Below are 25,417 nucleotides of genomic sequence, written 5' to 3' on the forward strand. Positions count from 1 at the left end.
CGCGTTGCTGTAATAACTGTAACAGTAGCGCTGAGCCTGCCGCGAAATATATAAACAATATTCCAACCCAGAAACATCATCATCATGTCTCCGGCGCACAAGAGATCGTGTCCTAGTCTGGACGACTCCATGGAGAAGAGAATCAAGAGGATCTCAATCGAGGGGAACATTGGTAAGCAGCATCATAATAATAATAACCTCCTACTGTACGCGTTTCTTCTTGCAGAACTTATTACAGTGCGACGTCTACATAACATTCACACAGCAGGATACACATAACGTATACAGTTAGCAACGGTTTGAAATGTGTTAGATTAACAATGTAACGTTATTATTTCACTGTCTTATTTGAGCTCTTTTTATTTCCCCTTTCTTTCTACTTTCTTTCTTCCTCGTCCTCCCGCTCCCGTCCCGCTCCCGCTCCCGTTTCCCAGCGGCGGGCAAGTCCACGTTCGTGCGGCTGTTGGAGCGGGAGAGCGGCGGCTGGGAGGTAGTACCAGAGCCCATCGCCAGGTGGTGCAATGTGCAAACACAACAGAGCGAGTTTGAGGTGAGTCAGTGTTTTATTATTATTATTATTATTATTTCTAGTGCTGTCAATAGATTAAATTTTTTTTAAACTAATTAATCTCACAATTTTCTGTAATTAATCTAGATTAAAAATAGCATTTTTCTACTTAAAACCGAAGCTTGTAATGGATATTTACTCGAGTAAAATCATGGAATTAATGTAAAATAGACACAAAGAAAGTACATTTAGATTCAAAGACTATTTTAATAGCTTTATTTGGATACAGTTTCTCTCCTGTGAAAATACAAATGTTCAACAAAACCTCAGCTAGACCTCTTTCTTATATCCCAGGGGGGCGCTAAGATTGAAGATTTTTCACTCCGTAGATTCATCTAGATACATTTATTTTAATGCTTTAAATCATTTAAATTAATCTCAAGTTAAAGCCTTAACTTTGGCAGCCCTAGTTATTTCACAACAACAGCACACTGTACTCGATCAACGCCAAACGGGAGGAGTGAGCTGTGAAAAAAAGTGTCCTTCAAAAAACGTTTGGTCTGCTTTTGCGGTTGACCAGGATTCCAGAGATGTCTCTGGTTATTCTGTCACACGTACGGCTATCTCTCTCTCTCTCTTTGCATCACACACACACCGGATTGCTCATTGATCCCTTGAGGAATGAACTGATCCTGTCTGGACAAGTGTGTATTATTTATTTATATTATATGATGATTGTGTACCATGCCCTGTTTCTTAGGTACACCCATTATCCCTTTGTAAAATGATTTATATATATATATTACATTTAGTCATTTAGCTGACTCTTTTATCCAAAAACGACTTACAAGTTCGGTACAACAGGTCGCCTGAATACTTTGGGCAGCCGAAGAGTGTTTCCGCGTCTCTGATTGGCCAGGTCATTTCTGGGCATGTGACATGTACGCCCAATCGTGGGACCGCAAGTTTCTACACTGGTTAAGCTTAGGCGCTCGTTCGAAGTCGGTTAATGTTAGAGTTTGTCTTAGAGCATGGCGATAGAACGCCAGGTAGTTTGCAGGCTGTTAGACCCGGAAATAGGCGCAGAACTTGCTGTCCCACGATTGGCGCACATGTCACATGACCTGGCCAATCAGAGCGCAAAACTCGAACGCGGAAGCACTCTTCGGCTGCCCAAAGTATTCACGCCAACAGGTCAGCAGTATTTTTATATATATATATATAAATACACTGCCAACTTGATGGAGCCAATTTCTGCAGACTAGAGACTGTTCAAACTGCAGACTCTGCCTCCATTTACATCTGGTATTAACACGCATCTGTTTGTGGACACTAGGGTGAAATGCCTGTTAATGCACGGTGTGTGTGAGTGAAAGGGGGCGAGATCAGATCGCTCGTTATCCACATCATAAGACATCTGGATATGGATATCGTGTTAATACAAGGTGTAAATGGGGTCAAGACTGGCAGCGCGTCTACAATACGGATGTGATGATAACCGAGGAGTCTTGAACTGCATTTAGACTCAGTGCAGCTGCCGTCCGTCGGCTCCACGTTGGCCACTCCGTTAGTGAGACACCCAGAGGAACAGATGGTCCCGTCAGGCCTGCTGCTGCGCCCCGAGACAGAGGACAGAGGAGGCCTGGGGGGAGAATCACCACCCCTCACTCAGCCCTGGGGGGCCTAGCCTAACACTCAGCCCTGGGGGGCCTAGTCCAACACACAACCCCAGTCTCACTCAGCCCTGGGGGGCCTAGTCCAACACACAACCCCAGCCTCACTCAGCCCTGGGGGGCCTAGTCCAACCAACACAACCCCAGTCTCACTCAGCCCTGGGGGGCCTAGTCCAACACACAACCCCAGCCTCACTCAGCCCTGGGGGGCCTAGTCCAACCAACACACAACCCCAGCCTCACTCAGCCCTGGGGGGCCTAGTCCAACCAACACACAACCCCAGTCTTACTCTGCCCTGGGGGGCCTAGCCCAACACACAACCCCAGCCTCACTCAGCCCTGGGGGGCCTAGTCCATCCAACACACAACCCCAGTCTCACTCCACCCCAGGGGCCTAGTCCAACACTCCACCCCAGGGGCCTAGTCCAACACTCCACCCCAGGGGCCTAGTCCAACACTCCACCCCAGGGGCCTAGTCCAACACTCCACCCCAGCCTCACTCCACCCTGGGGCTTAGCCCAACCCACAGTCTGGCCCTAAAGGTAATTTCTAAAATGAATTAAAAAAAATCAAAGAAATGTAACTAGACTTTCCTCCTTCATAGACCTTGGTAACTTTGGCAAATGCGCGGCTGATTCAATGTAATTTTTATTATGCCCGCTCCTCCTGGTTCACACAGCCATCTCCATAAAACTTAAAAACAGGTGACAGACTTCCCAAAACAAACTAGTAACTGTGTCACTGATCCTCCTGAGCTCACTGAGCCTACACCCCAGAACCCCTCCCCTCTCACTGAGCCCACACCCCAGAACCCCTCCCCTCTCACTGAGCCCACACCCCAGAACCCCTCCCCTCTCACTGAGCCCACACCCCAGAACCCACCTCCTCCCCTCTCACTGAGCCTACACCCCAGAACCCACCTCCTCCCCCCTCACTGAGCCTACACCCCAGAACCCACCTCCTCCCCTCTCACTGAGCCCACACCCCAGAACCCACCTCCTCCCCTCTCACTGAGCCCACACCCCAGAACCCCCCTCCCCTCTCACTGAGCCCACACCCCAGAACCCCCCTCCCCTCTCACTGAGCCCACACCCCAGAACCCCCCTCCCCTCTCACTGAGCCCACACCCCAGAACCCACCTCCTCCCCTCTCACTGAGCCCACACCCCAGAACCCACCTCCTCCTCCCCTCTCACTGAGCCCACACCCCAGAACCCACCCCCTCCCCTCTCACTGAGCCTACACCCCAGAACCCACCTCCTCCCCTCTCACTGAGCCTACACCCCAGAACCCACCTCCTCCCCTCTCACTGAGCCCACACCCCAGAACCCACCTCCTCCCCTCTCACTGAGCCTACACCCCAGAACCCACCTCCTCCCCTCTCACTGAGCCCACACCCCAGAACCCACCTCCTCCCCTCACTGAGCCTACACCCCAGAACCCACCTCCTCCCCTCTCACTGAGCCTACACCCCAGAACCCACCTCCTCCCCTCTCACTGAGCCCACACCCCAGAACCCACCTCCTCCTCCCCTCTCACTGAGCCCACACCCCAGAACCCACCTCCTCCCCTCTCACTGAGCCTACACCCCAGAACCCACCTCCTCCTCCCCTCTCACTGAGCCCAGAACCCACCTCCTCCCCTCTCACTGAGCCCACACCCCAGAACCCACCTCCTCCCCTCTCACTGAGCCCACACCCCAGAACCCCCCTCCTCTGCTCTCACCTCCTCAGCCTCAGGTGGCTCAGAGTGGAGGAGAGGGTCTCTCAAATCAAACTGTGTCTGGTCCACAGGATGTTTAAACGGGAGGCTCAGCGCTACCTCACTGACTGTTTCTGTAAAGTCAGTGACGTCGTACACGGCTACTCCACCAGAGGGAGCTCCACCAACATCGTACCCTTCAAATTTAAAACTTGAATTGCCAAATGTACCTTTTTATATTATGCAGCAATTTTATAGAACAGACAACCTGAAAATATAACGCTACTTGCTTCCAGTTTTACCTTCAAGACCTCCTTAAAAAAAATTGCTGCAAAACGGTTCTTAATCCTCTGTTTTTTTTTAATCTGTCCCCTGTATTTATTTTAAATATTTGGAACCCCTGTAGGGTAATTTTTATTTGGTGAGGTCTCTATTGATGTGAAGTATTGTTTTAGTTTTTATATATTTTATCTTGTTTTATGTTCCCCGCGCGCACACACACACACGCTCACACATTCACACTTACATTCACTTCACAAGGACCACAATGGAAACAAGCTCTAGCTAGGGCTTTATTGTGTTTTTATCCTTTTGATCAATATTATTTGTATTGCATTGCACAATCCTTGTTTAATCCTGGGTTAATCGTCTGTAGTGTGGCAGTGAAAGGGTTAACACTTTGTCGTGTGGCAGTGAAAGGGTTAACCATTTGGTAGTGTGGTAGTGAAAGGGTTAATATGTACAGCATCCGTGAGTCACCACTTCCCCAGTAGACAAATATTATTTCTTTACAGACGGTCGGTATTTAGTACTGTAATGTTCCATTTCCTTTTTTTTTTTTTTTTTTATCTTTTCCCCCCTCCATTTTCCTCCGATTTTCTCCCATCCAAATGTTGGTCGTTATGAATGAATGAATGAATGAAAACTTTATTTAACAGATTGCAGAATGGGTACAATACAGTACGGCTCAATACATACAATTGTTAAGGGGATGCAGACCTGAGAAAGACGTTTGTCTTGTTTCCATCAGGGTCCCCCATTTTCAATTCATATAGACATTTATGACATACACAACATACATGACATTTATGGCATAGGGACATATAGGTATTTAGTACTGATACATTTGTGACATAGGCGGTATTCAAATATACAGTACTGTTACCCCTAGATCCTGACAGAGTATATACATATGATGGGGAGGGGACTGTACATTAGGAGGGGGTGGGTGGGTGGGAGGGAAATATACATACGGCGGGGAGGGAATATATACATGCGGTGGGGAGGAGACTGTCTATTAGGAGGTGGTGGGGGTTTTGGGCATTTACGGTGGCCAGTTTCGAATTGCAGCCTCCCGTAGGTGCTCTTTAAGGGCGGTTTTGAATGTGGGCAGGGATTCACATTCCTTTACAGCTTTGGGTAGGGCGTTCCACATTGTTGAGGCATAATTGCGAAACGTGTTTAGTCCCTTGTTTGAGCCGAATCTGGGTTTAACATGATTTGTTGAGCTTCCTCTGGTGTAGTGGTTGTGGTATTCACTGACCTTTGGGAAGTATTTTGACATGTACATGGGCACCCCGGTCGTATAGTGTATCTTGTAGACCAGGCCCATTGCAAGTTGCTGTACTCTGTCGTCTACTCTAAGCCATCCTAGGTTGGCAAAGTGGGCAGGGGTGAGGTGGGTTCTGGGGTTCAGGTCAAGTAGTAGTCTGACCAGTTTGTTTTGTGATGTTTGTAATTTTGTTTTAAGCGCCTTTGAGGTGCTTTGGTACCATGAGGTGCACGCATAGTCATAGTACCCTTGAATGAGTGCTCCTGCCAGAGTCTTCAGGGTATTCTTGTTTACCAGAGAGGAGATCCGGTACAAGAATCTAGTTCGTTGGTTGACTTTTTTTATTACATTGGATGCCATTTTGTCACAGGAAAGATTTGCCTCTAGGATGGAACCCAGGTAGGTAATTTCGTCTTTCCTTGTGACAATATTGTCACCCACTGTAACTGAGAATCCGTCGGTCTTGCTGAGTTTGTTATTTGAACCGAAGAGAATGGACTCTGTTTTGCCCATGTGTAATGATAGTTTGTTATCAGCGAGCCATATGCAGATTTTGCCTAGTTCCGTGCTGAGGGTTTTTTCAACCTGCAATTTGTTCTTGTCAGAGACCAGCAGGGCTGAGTCGTCCGCAAACAGGAACAAGTTGCAGTCACAGGCTGACGACATGTCATTTGCATAAATTAGGAAGAGTAGCGGTCCTAGTATGCTTCCTTGTGGAACACCACAGCTCACTGTGAGGGGGGGGGATAGAGTACCGTTTACCTCTACCATCTGTTCTCTCCCCTCCAGGTAGGATTGCATCCAGCTCACTGATGGGCTATCAAAACCAATTGCTTTTAGCTTGTCCATTAGAATGGAGTGATTGACAGTGTCGAAGGCCTTTTGTAGGTCCAGCATGACCATGCCGCAGTATTTGCCAGCGTCCACCTCTTGTTTGATGTGGTCGTTCAAATAGAGGAGGCATGTGTCAGTGGAGTGGGACGTTCTGAAGCCAGATTGGAATTCGTAGATTAGGTTTTTTTCCGCCAGGTACTTTTCGACCTGTTCGTAGACTATTTTCTCCATGACTTTCGAGATGGAGGTAAGAATAGAAACAGGGCGGTAGTTGCCTGGGTCTAATTTGCTGCCCTTTTTGTGTAGAGGGGTCACTCTCGCAATTTTGAAGTCCTTGGGGACGTGCCCCTGTCTTATAGAGAGGTTTATTATGTGTGTGATGACTGGGGTGATGGCGGCTGCTGCGTCTGAGGAATTTGGAGGGGATGTTGTCATGGCCAGTGGCCTTGTTAGGTTGGAGGGCGCTCAATTTTTTGAGTACCTCATCGGTTGTTACCATTTCAAGTTTGAAGTCGTCTTTGTGGACCCCTAGGTTTTTGTAGTATGCTACTATGTGTTCTACCCCATAATGCCCTGAGTGGGAGGGTAGTTTGTTTACCAGTGTTGTGGCTATGTTTGTGAAGAAGATGTTTAAGTAATTGGCTACATCCAGCTTGTCTGTGATGAGCGTGTTGTCCGTCTTTATGTTTATGTTTGAGAATCTGGTTTTAAGTTTTTTACTGCAGCCTAGTTGATTATTGAGTAATTTCCAAAGTTCGCGGGGTTTGTTTTTGTTTTCCTCCGTTTTGTCGTTGATGAAATTTCTTTTTGCGGTTCTGATCATGATGTTTACGTCATTTCTTAGTCTGTTTCTTTGGATTTTTAGTTCAACCACGTGGGCTTGGAGTTCACTGTTTGAGCTTTTGGAAAGCTTTGTCTGACTTTTATGAAGTTCAGAGCATTTTTTGTCTCTGGTTTTCATAGCGGCCAGTATTTCAGTGTGCATCCATGCCTCAGCGCGATTTTTAACCCTGGTGGTTCTTATCGGTGCCATGTTGTTGAGTATTGCTGTAAATTTGGTTTTGAATCCAAGCCATGTTTCTTCAACCTGTGTACCACTGAGCTCATCTGACCAGTCCAAGCTCCCCAGTTCTAGGTTAAAGGCCTCTCTAGAGTAAGTTTTGAGGTCTCTAGATGTGACTGTTTTGTGACAGCCGGCCTTCTGTTTTAGCTTTTTGCGGGTACAGAAAATCATATAATGATCACTTAACCCGCATGCTATCACCCCTTTACTGGAGATCATGGACTTGTCAGAGGTCAAAATGAGGTCAATGGTGGTTTGTGTCGAATCGCATACCCTTGTGGGTTGTGTGATTAGCTGGCTGAAACCGTGCAGGTCAGAAAATCTACTGAAGGCCTTGAAGACGGGTGCTGATTTACGCAGCATATCCGTGTTCCAGTCCCCAATAAGAATTTTTTCTACCCCCTCCACCCCAGCTAAACACCCATCAAGTGTGTCATAAAAGCCACTCTGTTCTGGTGGTCTATAGATTGTGCCTACTAGTACTGGTTTCGCCCTGTCTAATAAGATTTCAATCCAAACAGTTTCAATTTCATCATGGTTAAGGTCAGTACGGTTGATGTATTTGGTATCCTTGTGTATATACACACAGACGCCACCTCCATACTGGTTCCTATCCCTCCTGACTATTGAGTAGTTTTCAATTTCAATCTCTGGATCCTGTACAGATGAGTCTAATTTTGTTTCTGTGAAACACAATATGTTAGCCTTACCGTTTAAAAACAACTGTTTGATTTCAGTTGGCAGTTCATGCCAATTCCCAATCCCCTTCCTGGTCGCTGCGCACTTACCCCCCACAGTCAGATCATCTGGGAGAGTGGAGGCTATCACGTGCTTCCTCCGACACACGTCCAGCCAATCAATCGCTTCTTTTCACCTGGCAGCGCGGACTCTCACTGAGAGGGCGTAGCGTGTGGAAGGATCACACTATCCCACTCAGGTCCCATCCGCGCTTAGCAGGCGCCCCGACCGAACTGTAGGAGTCGCTGTTTACAACGACCCGGACCCACCCCGCCAGCTTCTCCCACCCTCTAATACTGCCAATTGTATTAGTGCAGACGGCCAGCCAAGCTGGTGACAACCCCGGAGCTCCGGGGTTGGTGACGAACGCAATCTCCGCTACGCCACCTAACCGCCGTTCCATTTCCTTTGTAATATCCTTCATACAAACATTTAACTTTTGGAATTGAAATAACAATAATATATTGACTGTTTTCTCATCTGAAATCTCACGTAGTTTATAATCCTGCAGAGAGGAGCAACACTGTAGCACTGAACACACTTTGATGAACATTGTTACTCAGCCGATAGAGTTCTACCCTTCCTGCTGACTTGTCGTTAGGGGTGGGGGGGGGGAAATCGATACGTAGTAGTATCGTGATACTTTGCGTGGCGATACTGTATCGATACAGGGATGCCAAGTATCGATATTTAATTATTAATAAAAAAAAAGTACAGTAGTCCACACACACACATGTGCATTCAGTTAAGTTGGAATATGACTGTAATACAAACAGTTCAGTTTGTCAGGTACATGCAACACAGATTACAGTGTTGACATCTGTCTGCTTGAGAAAATACCATGTTCTGCAATAAAAATGATTGAAGTGAGATGAACAGACTGAACTTTATTTTATTAGATAAAACATGTTGACAAAGTTTTACTTTGCAGTTGAAAAAAGGTAATACATTAAATTTGAAAAAAAAAAATCGCAATATTAATATCGCAATACTCAGCGTATCGCGATACTATCGTATCGTGACACAAGTATCGCGATAGTAACGTATCGTGAGGTCTCGGGCGATTCCCACCCCTACTTGTCGTACAAAACTTGTAAGTCGCTTTGGATAAAAGCGTTCAGCTAAATGACCAAATGTAAAACACGAGAAAGCAGTGCGTCAAGTGAACATGAGACCAGAGTGAAACTGAAACTTGCACACCTAGCAGTATTGCCGTGTGAATAGCCTACAGCGCTCTCTATAAATGGCAAGTGGACTCTGTGAACTAACAGAAAGTATAAACAAACATAAGCTGAAGCTCAAGCTCTGGCTCAATTAGCTCTCGCATGTGTCTGTGTGTATATAATGTTCCTCGACCCTGGGACAGCATTAACTGCTCACAAGTGTGTTTTGAAACAGCTCCGTGATGCAGGCTGAGGCTCGTGGCTTCCTGATGACTTGACATCATCGCCCGTCCCAATATAGTACAAACGAAGCCGGTGGAACGTCCAGACCTCAAACTCTCACCCTTTATCAGTTCAAGATTCAAGAGATTTATTAGTCACATACAGACACGAGACATGTAGTGAAATGAAGGTGGCCATGCCCGCCTTGATTGTGCAAAGAAAAAATACAAAAAATAATAGAATAAAATAGAATAGATAATAGATAGACATGATAAAAGGTACTAAGATAAAATACTATACAATGCTAAGCTTATGAATGAAAGGTAATGAGTCCTATATACACTACTATACAATATGCTATACGATATACAGTTATGCTATATGTAACTATATACTATACAAAAATTGGGGGCAGCCCGGCTGTCGGGAGATGAAATAATGTTAAATATATTAAAGGGGAACTATCTTATAAATGGCCTTTTTGAGTGTTTAGCATCGTTTCCTAGCTATGTGAACTTATATTAATATGATCTATGTCTCAAAATTCTCATATTGGTGCATTCTTCCAATTCTCCTCTCACAATATTCACCCTCACTGAACTGAGTCATTTGAAAATGTGCCTATCTGTGATGTCAGAGAGACTCGGCTGCATGTTAATGTTGAGATACAAGATGAGCTGCACACAGTGGCACCTGCACCTGCAGCCCAGGCTCAAAACGGCTGAAAAATGCTGTTTTTGAGGACTTGATTAGAAATACAAAACAATGAATAAAAAAAATATATATATTACAGAGGTGTTCCATAGACTCACAGGAATTGTGTAAAAGTGCCCAAATAGTGAAAGAAATAGTAAAATAGTTCCCCTTTAAATGTTTTGATATTCAAGTCGTGTTTTTTTTTCATGCACGTTTTTTTTAATTGGCACGCAGGTGCAGCCGCTAGTATGGTCGTGAAATTGGTATTAGATTTAGCTCCTGGGTGGTATTAAAAATGTCTTTTTAAAAAGTCTTAAATTGAACTTGTTGAAAACCGGCAGATTTTTTTACACAAAGCCTGGTCTACGACCTTCTCCAGGCCCATACAGTATGAAGCGCTGGGTGCACGGCTGCACGCATTAGGCGGGCCAGGAGAACCACATGATATGGATCCAGTAGGTGGCCGTCCTCCTCGTCGATGACAGGACTGTGTGTCTCTGCTGCTTCTGCCACAAGGTGGCCTCACCCTCTCCAGTCCATCGCCTTGGAAAAGCGTTCCAAAACAGCAGTGTCTCTCAATGTGTAGTTTGCTCAAGGGGATGACCTTTTGTCGTTTGTTTTAAACACACACACGTGCACAGACTTCACACCCCCAGGTCTCCCGTTTAGTGGAATCCAGGTCTTAAGTGTATCACTCCTCTCAGAAGAGGCGCACACACACAAACCCACATCAGGGTTCGCACAAGGTCCTTGAAGTGCTTAAAGTCCTTGATTTTTTACCCAAAAAAAAGTCGAGGCCTGGAATTCCTTGAAAACAGCCCATTTTTTAACAAGGTGCTTAAAAAGTCCTTGAAATTCAAATCGACCATTCATATCGAAAGTTTTGTTCATCCATGATCAAATTGTTGTGAATCAAGAAATTTAATTATTTTATTTAAAGTGTAACTAATTATCGGAAATTGGTTTTAAGCCATACATACTGGATCCGATTTGTTCCTATACAAACATCATTTAAAAGTGAATTGTATCCTTTTAAATGCCCTCTTCATTCACTCGACCTTAACCTCGAGGGACCCTGAGGTGTCCCTCATTTACAGTGACGTCGAGTAAACGATTAAAAGACATGGAATAACGCAAAGATAGAACAAAGATAAAAACTAGTAATCTGGGGGGAGCTCCCGTAGCTCACCGCATATCTCGGCGCTATCTCTGTGTCGGGGAAAACCGCGCTCGTCACGGATCTGGGGGACACGAGTTCGATTCCCGGACCCGCCGTCATTTCTCAGAATGTCTTCCCCTGCTCTACATCCCATTTTCAACCTATTTCTGTCGGTCATGCTTGACCAGAAAAGCGATAAACGCAAAAAAATAAAGTTTAAAAAAAAAAACGGGTAATCTGCACGATTAAAATAAGATAAAAAAACGGGAAATAAGAAACGGGAAAAGCAGACTGAACAATTGCAAAATTACATACAGTGGTTATTAATTAAAGCTATATAAATTGTCCAAAGGTTGAAAGAGTATCAAACTTTAAAGTGCATTGTGAAGGGCGTTCCAAGAGTTACACTTAAACAATTAGGTTATATGCATAACAAGCCAGGATATTTACTGTAAATATCCTGGCTTAAGTGTAAATATCCTGGCTTGTTATGCATATAACCTAATTGACACGGACACACACTCCAAGAGGAACTATGCCCAATTTCAAGAATTCCTGGAATTCCTTGAAAACTGCCAATTTTTTTAACAAGGTGCTTAAAAAGTCCTTGAAATTCAAATCAACCATTCGCATTGAAAGTTTTGTTCATCCATGATGAAATTGTTCTGAATCAAGAAATATATATATATTTTTAAAGTGTAACTAATTGTCGGAAATTGGTTGTTGTAAGCCATAAATATTGGATCCGAATTTTTTTCTAATGTAAAACTGCATTTAAAAATGAAGTGTATCCTTTTAAATGCCCTTTTTAAAATGAAAAATAGTGCTTAGTCAAGTACTTGAAAGTCCTTGAATTTCATTTAGCAATGTCTGTGGGAACCCTGACGAAGCTGCTTTGGGTGTTAGAGGGAGAACAAAGGTTCTGTGGGTCCAGGGTATCCATATCAATATTGTATTGTCCACGGTATCCATATCAATATTGTATTGTCCACAGAGCAGCTCCAGACTTGATGCCCATGACATCACAAGCTTGATTCTCACGTCTCTGGTTTCTGACCTTTGGGAGACAGAGCGAGAAGCTCATCTTCACATGATTGCATTTCCCAAGGCCATGGGAATAACATATTGAAATTCAGAATGTGGGTGTTGTTGAGCAATACAATTCCAAATTTAAATATTTATTAGGAATGCCTGACCACTAAGTGTCTCTGACTCTTAACCACCAAAACCTGCACGGACTACAACGTATGACGTATATCATGCCAGTTAAGGTACCTTGTGTCTACTGCACCTTGTGTACCTTACCTTTACTCCGTCCTACTCATAGTGTATATATTCAGATTCAAATAATTTATTGCCTAGATTTATTGTAACATAATATAACTGATCTGCACCTTTGCATTTCTCATTTATATTCAGATCAAATTGTATATTTATGTCTTTCTACTATTACCCTTCCCATACCTGTACCCCCCCCCCCCCCCCATGTTGCTATGACTCCTGAATTTCCCCAAGGGGATCGATAAAGGAATATCTCATCTGATCGTGGTGCGAAGATTCAGTGAATAAACGATTGCACCCGTCGGGGCGTCTGGCCTCTAGACTTTGGGCTGCTCTATAACCCCCATTTACAGGTGCAGCTCAATCAATTAGAATATCATGGAAAAGTCAATATATATATCGCTGTATTTATGCAGTAATTTGTGCAAAAGGAGCCCCAACCAAGTACTGAGTGAACATACATGAACATACCTTTCAGAAGGCCGACACTTCTATATACTTTTTTTTTCAAACTTTCTGAGATACTGAATTTTGCGCTTTCATGAGCTGTAAGCCATAATCATCTAAATTAAAACAAATAAAGGCTTGAAATATTTCACTTTGTGTGTAATGAATCTATAATCTATGAGAGTTTCGCATTTTGAATTGAATTACTGAAATAAAATAACTTTCCCAGGATATTCTAATGTATTGAGCTGCACCTGTATATAACTGTACAGCTGCAAGTGCCGTCCTTCGGATGAGACATTAAACCGACTGAATTCGGTCGTTAAAGAGCCCAGGGCGCCTCTCGTAAACATTAGGGGGTTCCCCAACGTTCCTGTGTGAAAATTCCCAATCGGGTCTCTTGACATCAAGGCCACCTAACCCCCCCCCCCCCCCCCCCCTTAATTGGCTGATATCAATCCCTGTCTCCTGAGCCGTTCAGCCATTGTGTAGTCAAGTGTGATGTGTGCCTGGCGCCAGTGTGTATGGCAGCCATTGAGCCTGCGTAGCCCAAGGTCGGGTGCTACAGTACACAGTGGTGACGAAGGAGGCCATTTCCACCACACAAAAAAAAGAATAATAAATACACATTGAGATAAAAGCGTTATATAACTATGAGCAGGGTTCCCACAAGGTCCTTGAAGTGCTTACCAAGAAAAACCGAGGCCTGGAATTCCTTGAAAACTGCAAAAAAAATTTAACAAGATGCTTCCTTGAAATTCTAATCAACCATTCGCATTGAAAGTTTTGTTCATCCGTGATCAAATAGTTCTGAATCAAGAATAATTGAAATTTTTATTTAAAGTGTAACTAATGGTCGGAAATTGGTTTTGATGATCCAATTTATTTGTCTATAAAAAACGGCATTTAAAAGTGAATTGTATCCTTTTTTAAATGCCCTTTTAACCCCTTCACTGCCACACTACAGAAGGTTAACCCTTTACTATCACACTACAGACGGTTAACCAAATAATAGTGCTTAGAAAAGTACTTGAAAGTCCTTGAATTTCATTTTGCAACGTCTGTGCGAACCCTGTATGAGGAGCTATTGCCCCGTCGTCATGAATGCCTCTGCTGCTGCCGCCCCCCCCCCCCCCCCCCCCCCCAGGAGCTGACCACGTCCCAGAAGAGCGGGGGCAACGTGCTGCAGATGATGTACCAGAAGCCGGGCCGCTGGGCCTACACCTTCCAGACCTACGCCTGCATGAGCCGGGTGCGCGCCCAGATCAAGTCCACCAACGGCAAGCTCCGAGAGGCCGAGCACCCCGTCCAGTTCTTCGAGCGCTCCATCTACAGCGACAGGTATATATATCGACAAACACACACGAGGAGGAACGCGATGCCTCCTGTTAGGGATGTAACGGTACACAAAAACATACGGTGCGGTACGGTACGTACCTCGGTTTTGAAGTCACGGTTCGGTGCGGGGTTTTCGGTGCAGTGGGGGAAGGTTTGGCTTTCCATTTTCCACTCAGGGGTGATGTAGTGTGCAGTAACTAATTGTACTTGTAGGGCTGTCAAACGAATATTCTATATTGAAATTAATAATCAACTTGTAAAAAAAGAAATGTGCAGGTCATCTCTCAGTGTTGTGTGTGGGTTGAACGAACATCCAGCCTTTTGCGCAAATTATATTTTGGGAATGGGTGAACTTGGAGTTTTGAATAAAATTATGCACGAAAAAAAAAAGTTGTGTGCGGTCGTGACTCATTAGTGGTTAACCTCTTATCAAGCGGGCAGAAAAGTGGCAATTTTTGAACTTTAACTTGAGGACTGCATACTTTTTTTGCAAACCAAAACAACATACTTTATACTTATAGCACATGCATGAGCCTGGTCTCGTTTGAAAGATGACATTTCATTTTTAGTGCTAACATAATAAGAGTTACATAGGTCTGAACTTGAGTTGTAGAAAAACGTGTTACTCAAGTTTTTCTGTAGTAGTTAGTAGTCCAGATGCATGGCACGTACCGCACCGTGAGCCACGTACCGTAAATTCATGGGACGAATACACGTACCGCTACACCCCTAATCGACAGGCAACAAATAAGCCTTCAATTCGATATATATATCCTATTACAAAATATGCACACCCGAGCCACTAGGGGTCGCCAAAGTGCCGGTTGCAAAAAGTCCGAAAAACGTCCCACCGTTGTATTCGTTCGGTACACAGCCGTACTGCACCTAAGATCCAGTACTGAATGGTTCGGTACGGATATGTATACCTTTACACCCCTAACGCCTGTCCGCACTAGGGATGGGTAGGGTTGGGTACCACACATTTGAACCGGTACCGGTACCAGTTCCTAGAATTTGGTGTCTGTGTCCCACAGTACCTTTTTTCCGGTACTTAACTCTCTTTATTTTTTTTTTTACTTTTTCTCCTAATTTTCTATTTTTTCTCCCATCCCAATTTCGTATAGCCAATTCTCCCCTCCCCTGTCTTGAACATTGCTAGACTATGCCCCCCACTGGTCTGTTGTAGTGAGGATAGAAGCCTTGCATCACGTGTCCCCTCTGGTACACGAGGAGGCAGCCTGTCGCATCTTTTCACCAGACAGCGCAGACTCTCAGTGGCGAGGAGTAACGCGTGGGAGGCTCACGCTGCCCCCCGATACTTCCTGACTCTGCTGTGCAGGCGTCACCCAACCGACCTGTAGGAGTCGCTGTCCACAACGTCCAATCCCCACCCATCAACTTTCCACCCGCTGACTCTGCCAAATGAGCCAGTACGACGGCCGGCCCAAGTCGAAGGCAATGCTGAGACTGGGATTCGATACCGGAGTCTCTTGCATTGGTGACGAGCACAATCTCCGCTACGCCACCCGGCCGCCTTCCGGTACTTAACTAATTAATTAATTAAATAATTTTTGTAACTCCAAACTTCTCAATTTCAACATTGTTATTCATTTAGAACATTTAGTTATGTATTGTTGTAACACACCACACAAAATAAATCATGTATTATGATTTTAATACATTGGCCATCCTCAATTTATATTACCAAACTCCTCTGACCTCGTCTGGTCTTTCCAAAGACCCAACAGAAGGGAAGGTAATATCTATATTTGCGGAAAACGGCTCCCTCTTGTCTAGTAATATTACACTCTTATACTAAACATGTAAAGGTACGGAAATCTGGTACCGATCGATCTAGCGTGAATCGGTACTCTGTACCCTTAAAAGTACTGAGTTTGGTATATACCCAACCCTAGGGATAATGAGTAATGTCTTCCCCAGATCGACTACACTCATGAATTACTCAAGTAGTGCTTGAGTAAATGTTGTTTAGGGGAAGCATCTTTAAGCGCATTGGAAGCAGCAATTATGAGATATTTCGCAGAGTCACACACTTTTATTATGTCTCGCTTCACCTTAATGCACAGCAAACATACCTGATGCTTAACCCTTTCACTGCCACACTACACATCAGGTTAACCCTTTCACTGCCACACAACCAAACGGTTAACCCTTTCACTGCCACACAACCAAACGGTTAACCCTTTCACTGCCACACTACCAAACGGTTAACCCTTTCACTGCGACAATACACATCAGGTTAACCCTTTCACTGCCACACAACAGCAGGTTAACCCTTTCACTGCCACACTACCAAACGGTTAACCCTTTCACTGCGACAATACACATCAGGTTAACCCTTTCACTGCCACACAACCAAACGGTTAACCCTTTCACTGCCACACTACCAAACGGTTAACCCTTTCACTGCGACAATACACAGAAGGTTAACCCTTTCACTGCCACACAACAGCAGGTTAACCCTTTCACTGCCACACTACAGAAGGTTAACCCTTTACTATCACACTACCGACGGTAAGTCGCTATATATATATATATATATATATATATATACATACAATTTGATTGTTGTATAAGTTCCCTCTCTCTGCTGTTTCTAGGTACATCTTTGCAGCCAACCTCTACGAGAGCGGGTGCCTGAACGAGACGGAGTGGGCCATCTACCAGGACTGGCACGGCTGGCTCCACAGCCAGTTTGGGAAGCACATCCTGCTGGACGGTATCATCTACCTGAGAGCTGCACCGGAGGTACGTTTTAACTAAGGCTGTTTCCCCCAACAAGCCTGTTTTTGGGATTCGAACTTCGTCAGGGTTTTTTTCACTGCTCATAGCAGCAACAGCGTAACTCGCGAGAGGAGTCGTCGTCGTCGCAGGTAAATGCCTGAACATGGGGCTGAATAGCTATATAATAATAATAATAATAATCATAATGACAATTGTGCGTCTTTGGAATTTGGTTTCTTTCTACCTGGGCGGGTCTTAATCTCCCCGGGCGGGCCGCCCAAGTAGAGCCTCGGTACGGGAAACACGAAGTCACAGTGCAACAGGCAGTATGAGGTCAGATAAGGTGTGTGTGTGTGTGTGTGTGTGTGTGTGTGTGTGTGTGTGTGTGTGTGTGTGTGTGTGTGTGTGTGTGTGTGTGTGTGTGTGTGTGTGTGTGTGTGTGTGTGTGTGTGTGTGTGTGTGTGTGTGTGTGTGTGTGTGTGTGTGTGTGTGTGTGTGTGTGTGTGTGTGTGTGTGTGTGTGTGAGAGAGACTTGGAGTGAGAGTGAGAGAGAGAATACATTACATCACCATAGTCCAGGACTGATAAACAATCGGACATCATTTCCCTATCTAGTATCTACGTTGAAGCATTTAACTTCCTGAGGAAGTAGAAGCGTTGGAACAAACTGTGAAGCGCTTTGGATAAAAGCTTGCCATCTAAATGCACCATTTATTACTGTCGTAGGTGACCTGAAGTAAACTCTGTGGCAACAGGCTCTGTGGTCATGTAGCTCACAGCATGGGACAGGACAGATGTTGTTCACAGCATGGGACAGGACAGATGTGGCTCACAGCATGGGACAGGACAGATGTGGCTCACAGCATGGGACAGGACAGATGTGGCTCACAGCATGGGACAGGACAGATGTAGCTCACAGCATGGGACAGGACAGATGTGGCTCACAGCATGGGACAGGACAGATGTGGCTCACAGCATGGGACAGGACAGATGTGGCTCACAGCATGGGACAGGACAGATGTGGCTCAACAGCATGGGACGGGACAGATGTGGCTCACAGCATGGGACAGGACAGATGTGGCTCACAGCATGGGACAGGACAGATGTGGCTCAACAGCATGGGACAGGACAGATGTGGCTCACAGCATGGGACAGGACAGATGTGGCTCACAGCATGGGACAGGACAGATGTAGCTCAACAGCATGGGACAAGACAGATGTGGCTCACAGCATGGGACAGGACAGATGTGGCTCACAGCATGGGACAAGACAGATGTGGCTCACAGCATGGGACAAGACAGATGTGGCTCACAGCATGGGACAGGACAGATGTGGCTCACAGCATGGGACACGACAGATGTTGTTCACATGTAGACGTGCTCTGTGTTGTTTTTTTAAGTACGTTTTAAAGTTGAAAAGCCAGACTCGGTTGGTTGCGGAAGGGAGAAGGCGTGTCAGATACCTCTCAGTAGCCCCGCCTCCTCTCAGCAGCCCCGCCTCCTCTCAGCAGCCCCGCCCCCTCTCAGCAGCCCCGCCTCCTCTCAGCAGCCCCGCCTCCTCTCAGCAGCCCCGCCCCCTCTCAGTAGCCCCGCCTCCTCTCAGCAGCCCCACCCCCTCTCAGCAGCCCTGCCTCCTCTCTGCAGCCCCGCCTCCTCTCAGTAGCCCTGCCTCATCTCGTCAGCCCCGCCTCCTCTCTGCAGCCCCGCCCCTCTCAGCAGCCCCGCCTCCTCTCTGCAGCCCCGCCTCCTCTCTGCAGCCCCGCCCCCTCTCTGCAGCCCCGCCTCCTCTCTGCAGCCCCGCCTCCTCTCTGCAGCCCCGCCCCCTCTTAGCAGCCCCGCCTCCTCTCAGTAGAAACGTCTAGGTAGCCGATACATGCATTTTAAAGTCCCGTACTGTTTTAAAAACATGGATGTGTGTTCGTAACGCCAAGAGTTTTAAAAGTTTAAAATACGCCCCTCCCTGAATGTCGTGGAAAGAATTCTACAACCTCCCACCATCACGACTAAAAGAGTGAATGTCAAGAATTCGAAATGAACTCGAGACGAGACTGCAAACAAGCTAATTGATCTACCTCAAACTTTTCCCTCCCCTCTAATCACAATTGATTGATGGATTGATTGATTGAAAACTTTAAACAGATTGCAGAAGGGGTACAATACAGTACGGCTCAATACACACAATTGTTAAGGGGATGCGGACCAGAGAAAGACTTTCGTCTTGTTTACATCAGGGTCCCCCATTTTCAATTCATATTAACATTTATGACATACACAACATACAAATATACAGTACTGTTTAAGAGACAGTTTATAAAAGAGAGTATATACATTTGAGGGGGAAGAAACTGTACATTGGAGGGGGTTGGGTGGGTTGGACATTTACAGGAGCCATCCGATGGGAGGATCAAGAAAAGAGGGCGGGGGTTCGAGATGGCTCCGTTATTCCTTCTGAGTTGCTTCCTGTAATGTGTGTGTGTGTGTGTGTGTGTGTGTGTGTGTGTCTCTGTGTCTCTGTGTGTGTGTGTCTGTGTGTGTGTGTGTGTGCGTGTGCGTGTGTGTGCGTCTGCAGAGATGTATGGAGAGGCTGCACCTGAGGGGCCGACAGGAGGAGCAGGACATCCCTCTGGAGTATCTGGAGAGCCTCCACTTCAAGCACGAGAGCTGGCTGCAACACAAGACCATGCGGTGAGGAGGGGGGGTCGGGGGAGGAGTCGGGGGTCGCACGAGGTCCTTGGAAGTGCTTAACCCTTTCACTACCACATTACAGACGGTTAACCCGGCCTTTACTATCACACTACAGACGGTTAACCTAACAAAAGTGTGATAGTAAAGGGTTAACCTTCTGTAGTGTGGTAGTGAAAGGGTTAACCTGCTGTATTGTCGCAGTGAAAGGGTTAACCGTTTGGTAGTGTGGCAGTGAAAGGGTTAAAGTGCTTGATATTTTATTTTTTACCATCACACTACAGACGGTTAACCTAACAAAAGTGTTAACCTTACAAGGTGCTTAAAAAGTCATTGCAATTCTAATCAACCATTTGCATTGAACATTTTGTTCATCCATGATAACATTTTTCTGAATCAAGAAATATAAGAAAAAATTAAGTGTAACTAATTGTCGGAAATTGGTTTTAAGCCATAAATATTGGATCCGATTTTATATAGTTTATTATAGTTTTCTTCAATAAAAAAAAAACTGCATTTAAAAGTGAATTGTATCCTTTTAAATGCCCTTTTGAAAATGAAAAATGGTGCTTGGAAAAGTCCTTGAAAGTACTTGAATTGCAATTTTGCACTGTCTGTGGGGGGAGCCCTGAGGAGTGCACATGCGCGCCCAGGCCCCAGCGCGCCGTGACGTGTGTGTGTCCGTATGGAAAGCGCTGTTTGCCTTTCTGTGGAGCCGCTGTGTGGTTAGTTAACGCGGTGATAAGGGAAGGAACAGGGCGCGGGAGCCAGGCCTCACGCACGCACCTTCTTAACATTCCAAGACCACTTACTTACTGGCAGCGAGGAGGAAGGACCTCGTCCGCCTGCAGAAACCTGCAGAGCCACCCGGGGGATTAAGATCCGTGTTCCTGACACCGCCGTGAACTCGTATCTCTGTCCCATTACTGTTATTTATTTATTCAAATCTATATATAATATTATATATATATATATATTATATGGGGTAGGCCCGGGTATCCGCTTGGTATTAAAAAGTCAAAAAGTATTAAATTCATAATTAAGGCCTTAAATAGACAGACGAACAGGCAAACATACTGTACACACACACACACAGATGGGAAGAGAGAGAACTCTTATCTCCTGCATCTGCTTTAGAACTCTGTGCTGGGGTATTAAAAAGTTAAAAAGTATTAAATTCATAATTAAGGCCTTAAATAGACAGACGAACAGGCTGTCGGGAGATGAAATAATATTTAATATATGAAATGTTTTGTATTCAAGTTATCGTTTTTTTTTGCCGGGGATACCGGGAGCTTGGTGCATCTGGGCGAGAGCTGTGTGTTCTGCCTCTCATTTGTTGATGAAACAAAACTACATCAACACAATTGACCACCAAGAGTGGAGTTTAGTCTCATCGGCGCCGATTTTGTTAGCTTACATGCTAACGCGATAGGAATATGCCATTATAACAGTATAGCATTGTGGCTAGCACCTACGTTAGCTGACGTTAGCCAGCCAGCACCAAACTGATGATATCAGGAGCTATCAGTAGCTAGATAACATTAGACAACGCCTCATGTATTAAACAAAGGTGAATAGATGACTGGGCCATTTTGTTTAATGCTTGTTAAGATTGAAAAAGGAGCTCTGAGCTAACAGGGTCTGGTAGCTAACGTTAGCTCACGTTAGCCAGCTGCTCATGCAATCGTTAATGCTAGCAGAATGAATGGATGTAAACTTTATTTAACATATTGCAGAATGGGTACAATACAATACGGCTCAATACAAACAATTGTTAAGGGAATGCAGACTGTTGTAGCTTGGACTGGGGTCCTTATAACAATAACTTGACAACACATGGTAGCTGCAGCTATTTGGGACAGCTCTGTCGTCACCGGACGTTGGTGAGGGCACGCAGATGTGGGTATCTACTGCGCATGGGCGTTGAGCAACAACGGCTCAGCGCAGATTACATGACACGTTGTCTGCGAGTTTTGGCGTTTTTCCAAAACGGAAACACAATTTCAGCGTTGTCAGTAAGGCAACGCATTTTCCTGCCAAACGGCATTTCTATTTAACTGGGACAGCAAACGTATTCATTCAGCAACAAAACGAAAATTTTTAATTATTATTATTATTATTATTAATTATTATTATTATTATTATTATTATTATTATTATTATTATTATTATTATTATTATTATTATTATTATTCTCTTCACTCTTCACTCAGGGTAGGAAATGGGCGTTTCGCTCGGATCCATTGTTGTCTTACGATTTCCCTCTCAGCGGGACGACATAACCGTCGTCCTTCCTTCTTCATAAAGCCGCCGTCTCCTCGAGGAAGCAGCCTCTCTGCGGTGTGAGAGGAGGATGTTTCTGGGCCTCGTTAAAGTCACTGATCATCACGTGTCGCTTCCCCCCCTCCCCCCTCCCTGCGTGTTGTCTCCCCCCCCCCCCCCCCCCCCCCCGCAGCATGGAGTTCGAGTACCTGAACGACGTGCCGGTCCTGACGCTGGACGTGGACGAGGACTTCAAGGGAGACGCGGTGAAGGGGGCCAACATGGTGGAGAAGGTGAGACTCTTTCTAATGAGGCTGAGAAATGATCCATAACTGCGTGAAATCGTTAAGTGGCGTCGCTTATTGATTTCTTTGCATGTGTTCAAATCTAAAAGTTTCAAATACTTTTTTTTTTTTTTTTTTTAAGAAAATAAAACTATTATTTAACGTTAGTTTGTGTGTGTGTCACGTGCACTCACTGTAGTTTTTGCGATGCTGTAGTTGGCCCGCGACAGCGAGTCGCGCCGAGCGCGCTGCCAGTCCAATCTTTCGCGGTCGACTAAAGACGCACTTCTTCAACTATTATCTGAAATGAAAAAATTATTATATATATATCTAACCCTAACTAACCTCACTGTCATGCACTTGTCCTAATATACTAACCTACACTGTAGCACTCAACACTTTGATGAACATTGTTACTCAGCTGATAGAGTTGTGCCCTTCCTGATGGCTTGTCGTACAGAACTTGTAAGTCGCTTTGGATAAAAGCGTCAGCTAAATGACTAAACCGTATTATGGTGCGTCAACAAATCACTTGTTATTTGACCAAACCTTGATGTCGTCCTCGGGGGAGGGGGATGTTGTGGATTGCAATATGCTTTTGGCACCTCTAACACACACGTTGTACATTACATACACACACACACGCTAACACACACACACGCTAACACACACACAGTTCCACCTATATAAATATAAATGGCGGCTGAAGATTTGCTTGTGTAGCAGTTTCATGTTGATGGTAAACACTAGCGTGACGCCCGAGTCCCATTCCATGAAGTCATTAGCAAGAAATGAACCCATTTCTCCTCTGTGTGTGGGGGTGGGGGGGGGCGGGGCAACAAGGAACCATCCTCCTCCTCCTCGTCTTGTTCGTGTTTCCACTTCCCATGTGCGTGCGACACCGTCTAGAAAGGGATGATATTGGCCCAAGAGGTCTCGTAAAAGTTTGAATGAAAAAACACCTGGGGCCGCTGTCGAGCGCTCGCCACGAGGAACATCCGCGTTACCGGAGGACGGGGTTCGCACGAGGTCCTTGAAAGTGCTTGATTTTTGACAAAGAAAAGTCGAGACCTGGAATTCCTTGAAAACAGCCAATTCTTTTAACAAGGTGCTTAAAAAGTCCTTGAAATTCAAATCAACCATTCGCATTGAAAGTAAAAAAAAAGAAAAGAAAAAAGAGAAATACAGCATTTAAAAGTTAATTGTATCCTTTTTAAATGTCCTTTTTAAAATGAAAAATAGTGCTTAGGAAAGTACTTGAAAGTCCTTGAATTTAATTTTGCAATGTCTGTGGGAACCCTGAGAGGAACCATTTGGCAAAAGGAGACGTGTGTGTGTGTGTCTGTCTCTGTGTGTGTGTGTGTGTGTGTGTGTGTGTGTGTGTAAAATATGTGTAATATGTGTATATTCATAACCACGGGTGCGGAGAAGTCCGTCTCGTGGCTCGGCACCAAGTCTGGCAACCGGGAATAAAGAAACCAGACGATTGGGCGGGCGGGGCGGGGCGGGTTGAGGTGAAGACAGACCACGCCGGTAGAAGCGGTAGAAACGGCTTAACCTCGGTTAACCTCTGGAGTTCTCACACGGGAGAGTGACTCGGCGGGACTCTGAGCTGAGACAAAGGGAGCTGTGTGGATGTGGATGTGACACCATTGTTGCTGCTCTATTTTTAAATGCTAATGGTCCGTCCCGTTGTGTGCCTCCTCCCCCCCCCCCCCCCCCGACAGGTGAAAGAGTTCCTGAGCACGTTGTAAACCCTCCGGAAGAAGAGCTCCAAAGGAAGCGGGGATCGCTGGGGAAATAATATTTTTTTTACATATCGTTGTTGTGACAATTTTTTTTTGTTTTAATGATTTTTTGACCACAATTATTATTTTTATTTATTTTTAAAACTTTTTATTGCATTTTCTTTTTTCATACATATAAGACAGAAATACAGGACACAAAATACATTCAACCCCCTCCATCCCCTAATTATAATTTAAATTGACATTCACATAAACCATAAAATACAGTAAAAGTAATTATAAGAAATCATAAAAATAAAAAACTCTCTACCTTCATGTTTTTTTCCTATTCTCCTATCTTTCCTTTAAACTCTCACACCTTTCAAGAACCTCATAAATGTGCCTTTCAAATTGTTCTGTTTCCCTTTTGTATGTAGGTTAGCTTTTCCTTTGATATTATTGTTTTTTATTATTATTATTATTATATTTCTATTGTTGAAGATGAAGGAGTTTTGAAGCATTCGCCCGGCAGTGTGCTAACCTTTTTAAAAATGTACTTATAAAGTGCTCCTCTCGTACGTGTGTGGTGTTTATTTATCGTTTTCAATGCCTGTAAATAAAAGCTGAAGTTGAAACGCTTTTGAATGTTTTCGTACGTTACTGTGTGAAGAAGCCAAGTAGCTTCTGCTCTTACTGGTTACGCTGCTGGCCAGTATGACTTACTACCATCGTGTCTTTATACCTGTATCACTGTACATATTAATACTACAACTATATCTGTACATATCCCTTACCTACTCTTACTAGTTACGCTGCTGGCCAGTATGACTTACTACCATAGTGTCTTTATACCTGTAACACTGTACATATTAGTCTCTGTACATCTGATTAGCACTATACTCAGTAGTACTTATTTATATATTTCATACTCTGTTTAATCACCTGTACATTACTCTTACATTTGCACTCTAGTTGGATGCCAAACTTATTTTCGTTGTACTGTACTTGTGCTGTATAATGGTGGATGGTGCATTTTATATAACCGCTTTTATCCAAAGTGCTTTACAATTTTGTTCCTGACAATCACACACTGACGGGCGGAGGCGACCATGCCAAGGTGCCAACCTGCTCACCGGGAGGGTTAAGTATCTTGCTCAAGGACACTTCGAGACACTACCCCGGGAGGAGCAGGAATTGAACCGGGAACCTTCTGATTACCAGACGACCGCTCTACCTCCTGGGCCAGGAGCAGTTGGGGGGTTAAGTAAGTGTCTTGCTCAAGGACACTTCGACACACTGCCAGGAGCTGGAATCGAACCGTAAAAACCTTTCGATTACCAG

General features: G+C 44.9%; 1 protein-coding gene across 1 annotated transcript; it reads left to right on the plus strand.

Moving 5' to 3' along the window:
* The first annotated feature begins 2 nt into the window (after nucleotides 1-2).
* On the plus strand, nucleotides 3-24,715 carry dck (deoxycytidine kinase). Its single transcript, XM_084324364.1, has 7 exons — nucleotides 3-172; nucleotides 435-550; nucleotides 14,184-14,377; nucleotides 16,996-17,143; nucleotides 19,688-19,803; nucleotides 22,259-22,358; nucleotides 24,077-24,715. The coding sequence occupies exons 1-7, from the start codon at nucleotides 85-87 to the stop codon at nucleotides 24,101-24,103; spliced, it is 789 nt and encodes a 262-aa protein (XP_084180490.1). The 5' UTR covers nucleotides 3-84; the 3' UTR covers nucleotides 24,104-24,715.
* The last annotated feature ends 702 nt before the right edge of the window (nucleotides 24,716-25,417 follow it).

The sequence above is a fragment of the Notolepis coatsorum genome (assembly GCF_963971535.1).
Source record: "Notolepis coatsorum genome assembly, chromosome: 11".
Lineage (NCBI taxonomy): Eukaryota > Metazoa > Chordata > Actinopteri > Aulopiformes > Paralepididae > Notolepis > Notolepis coatsorum.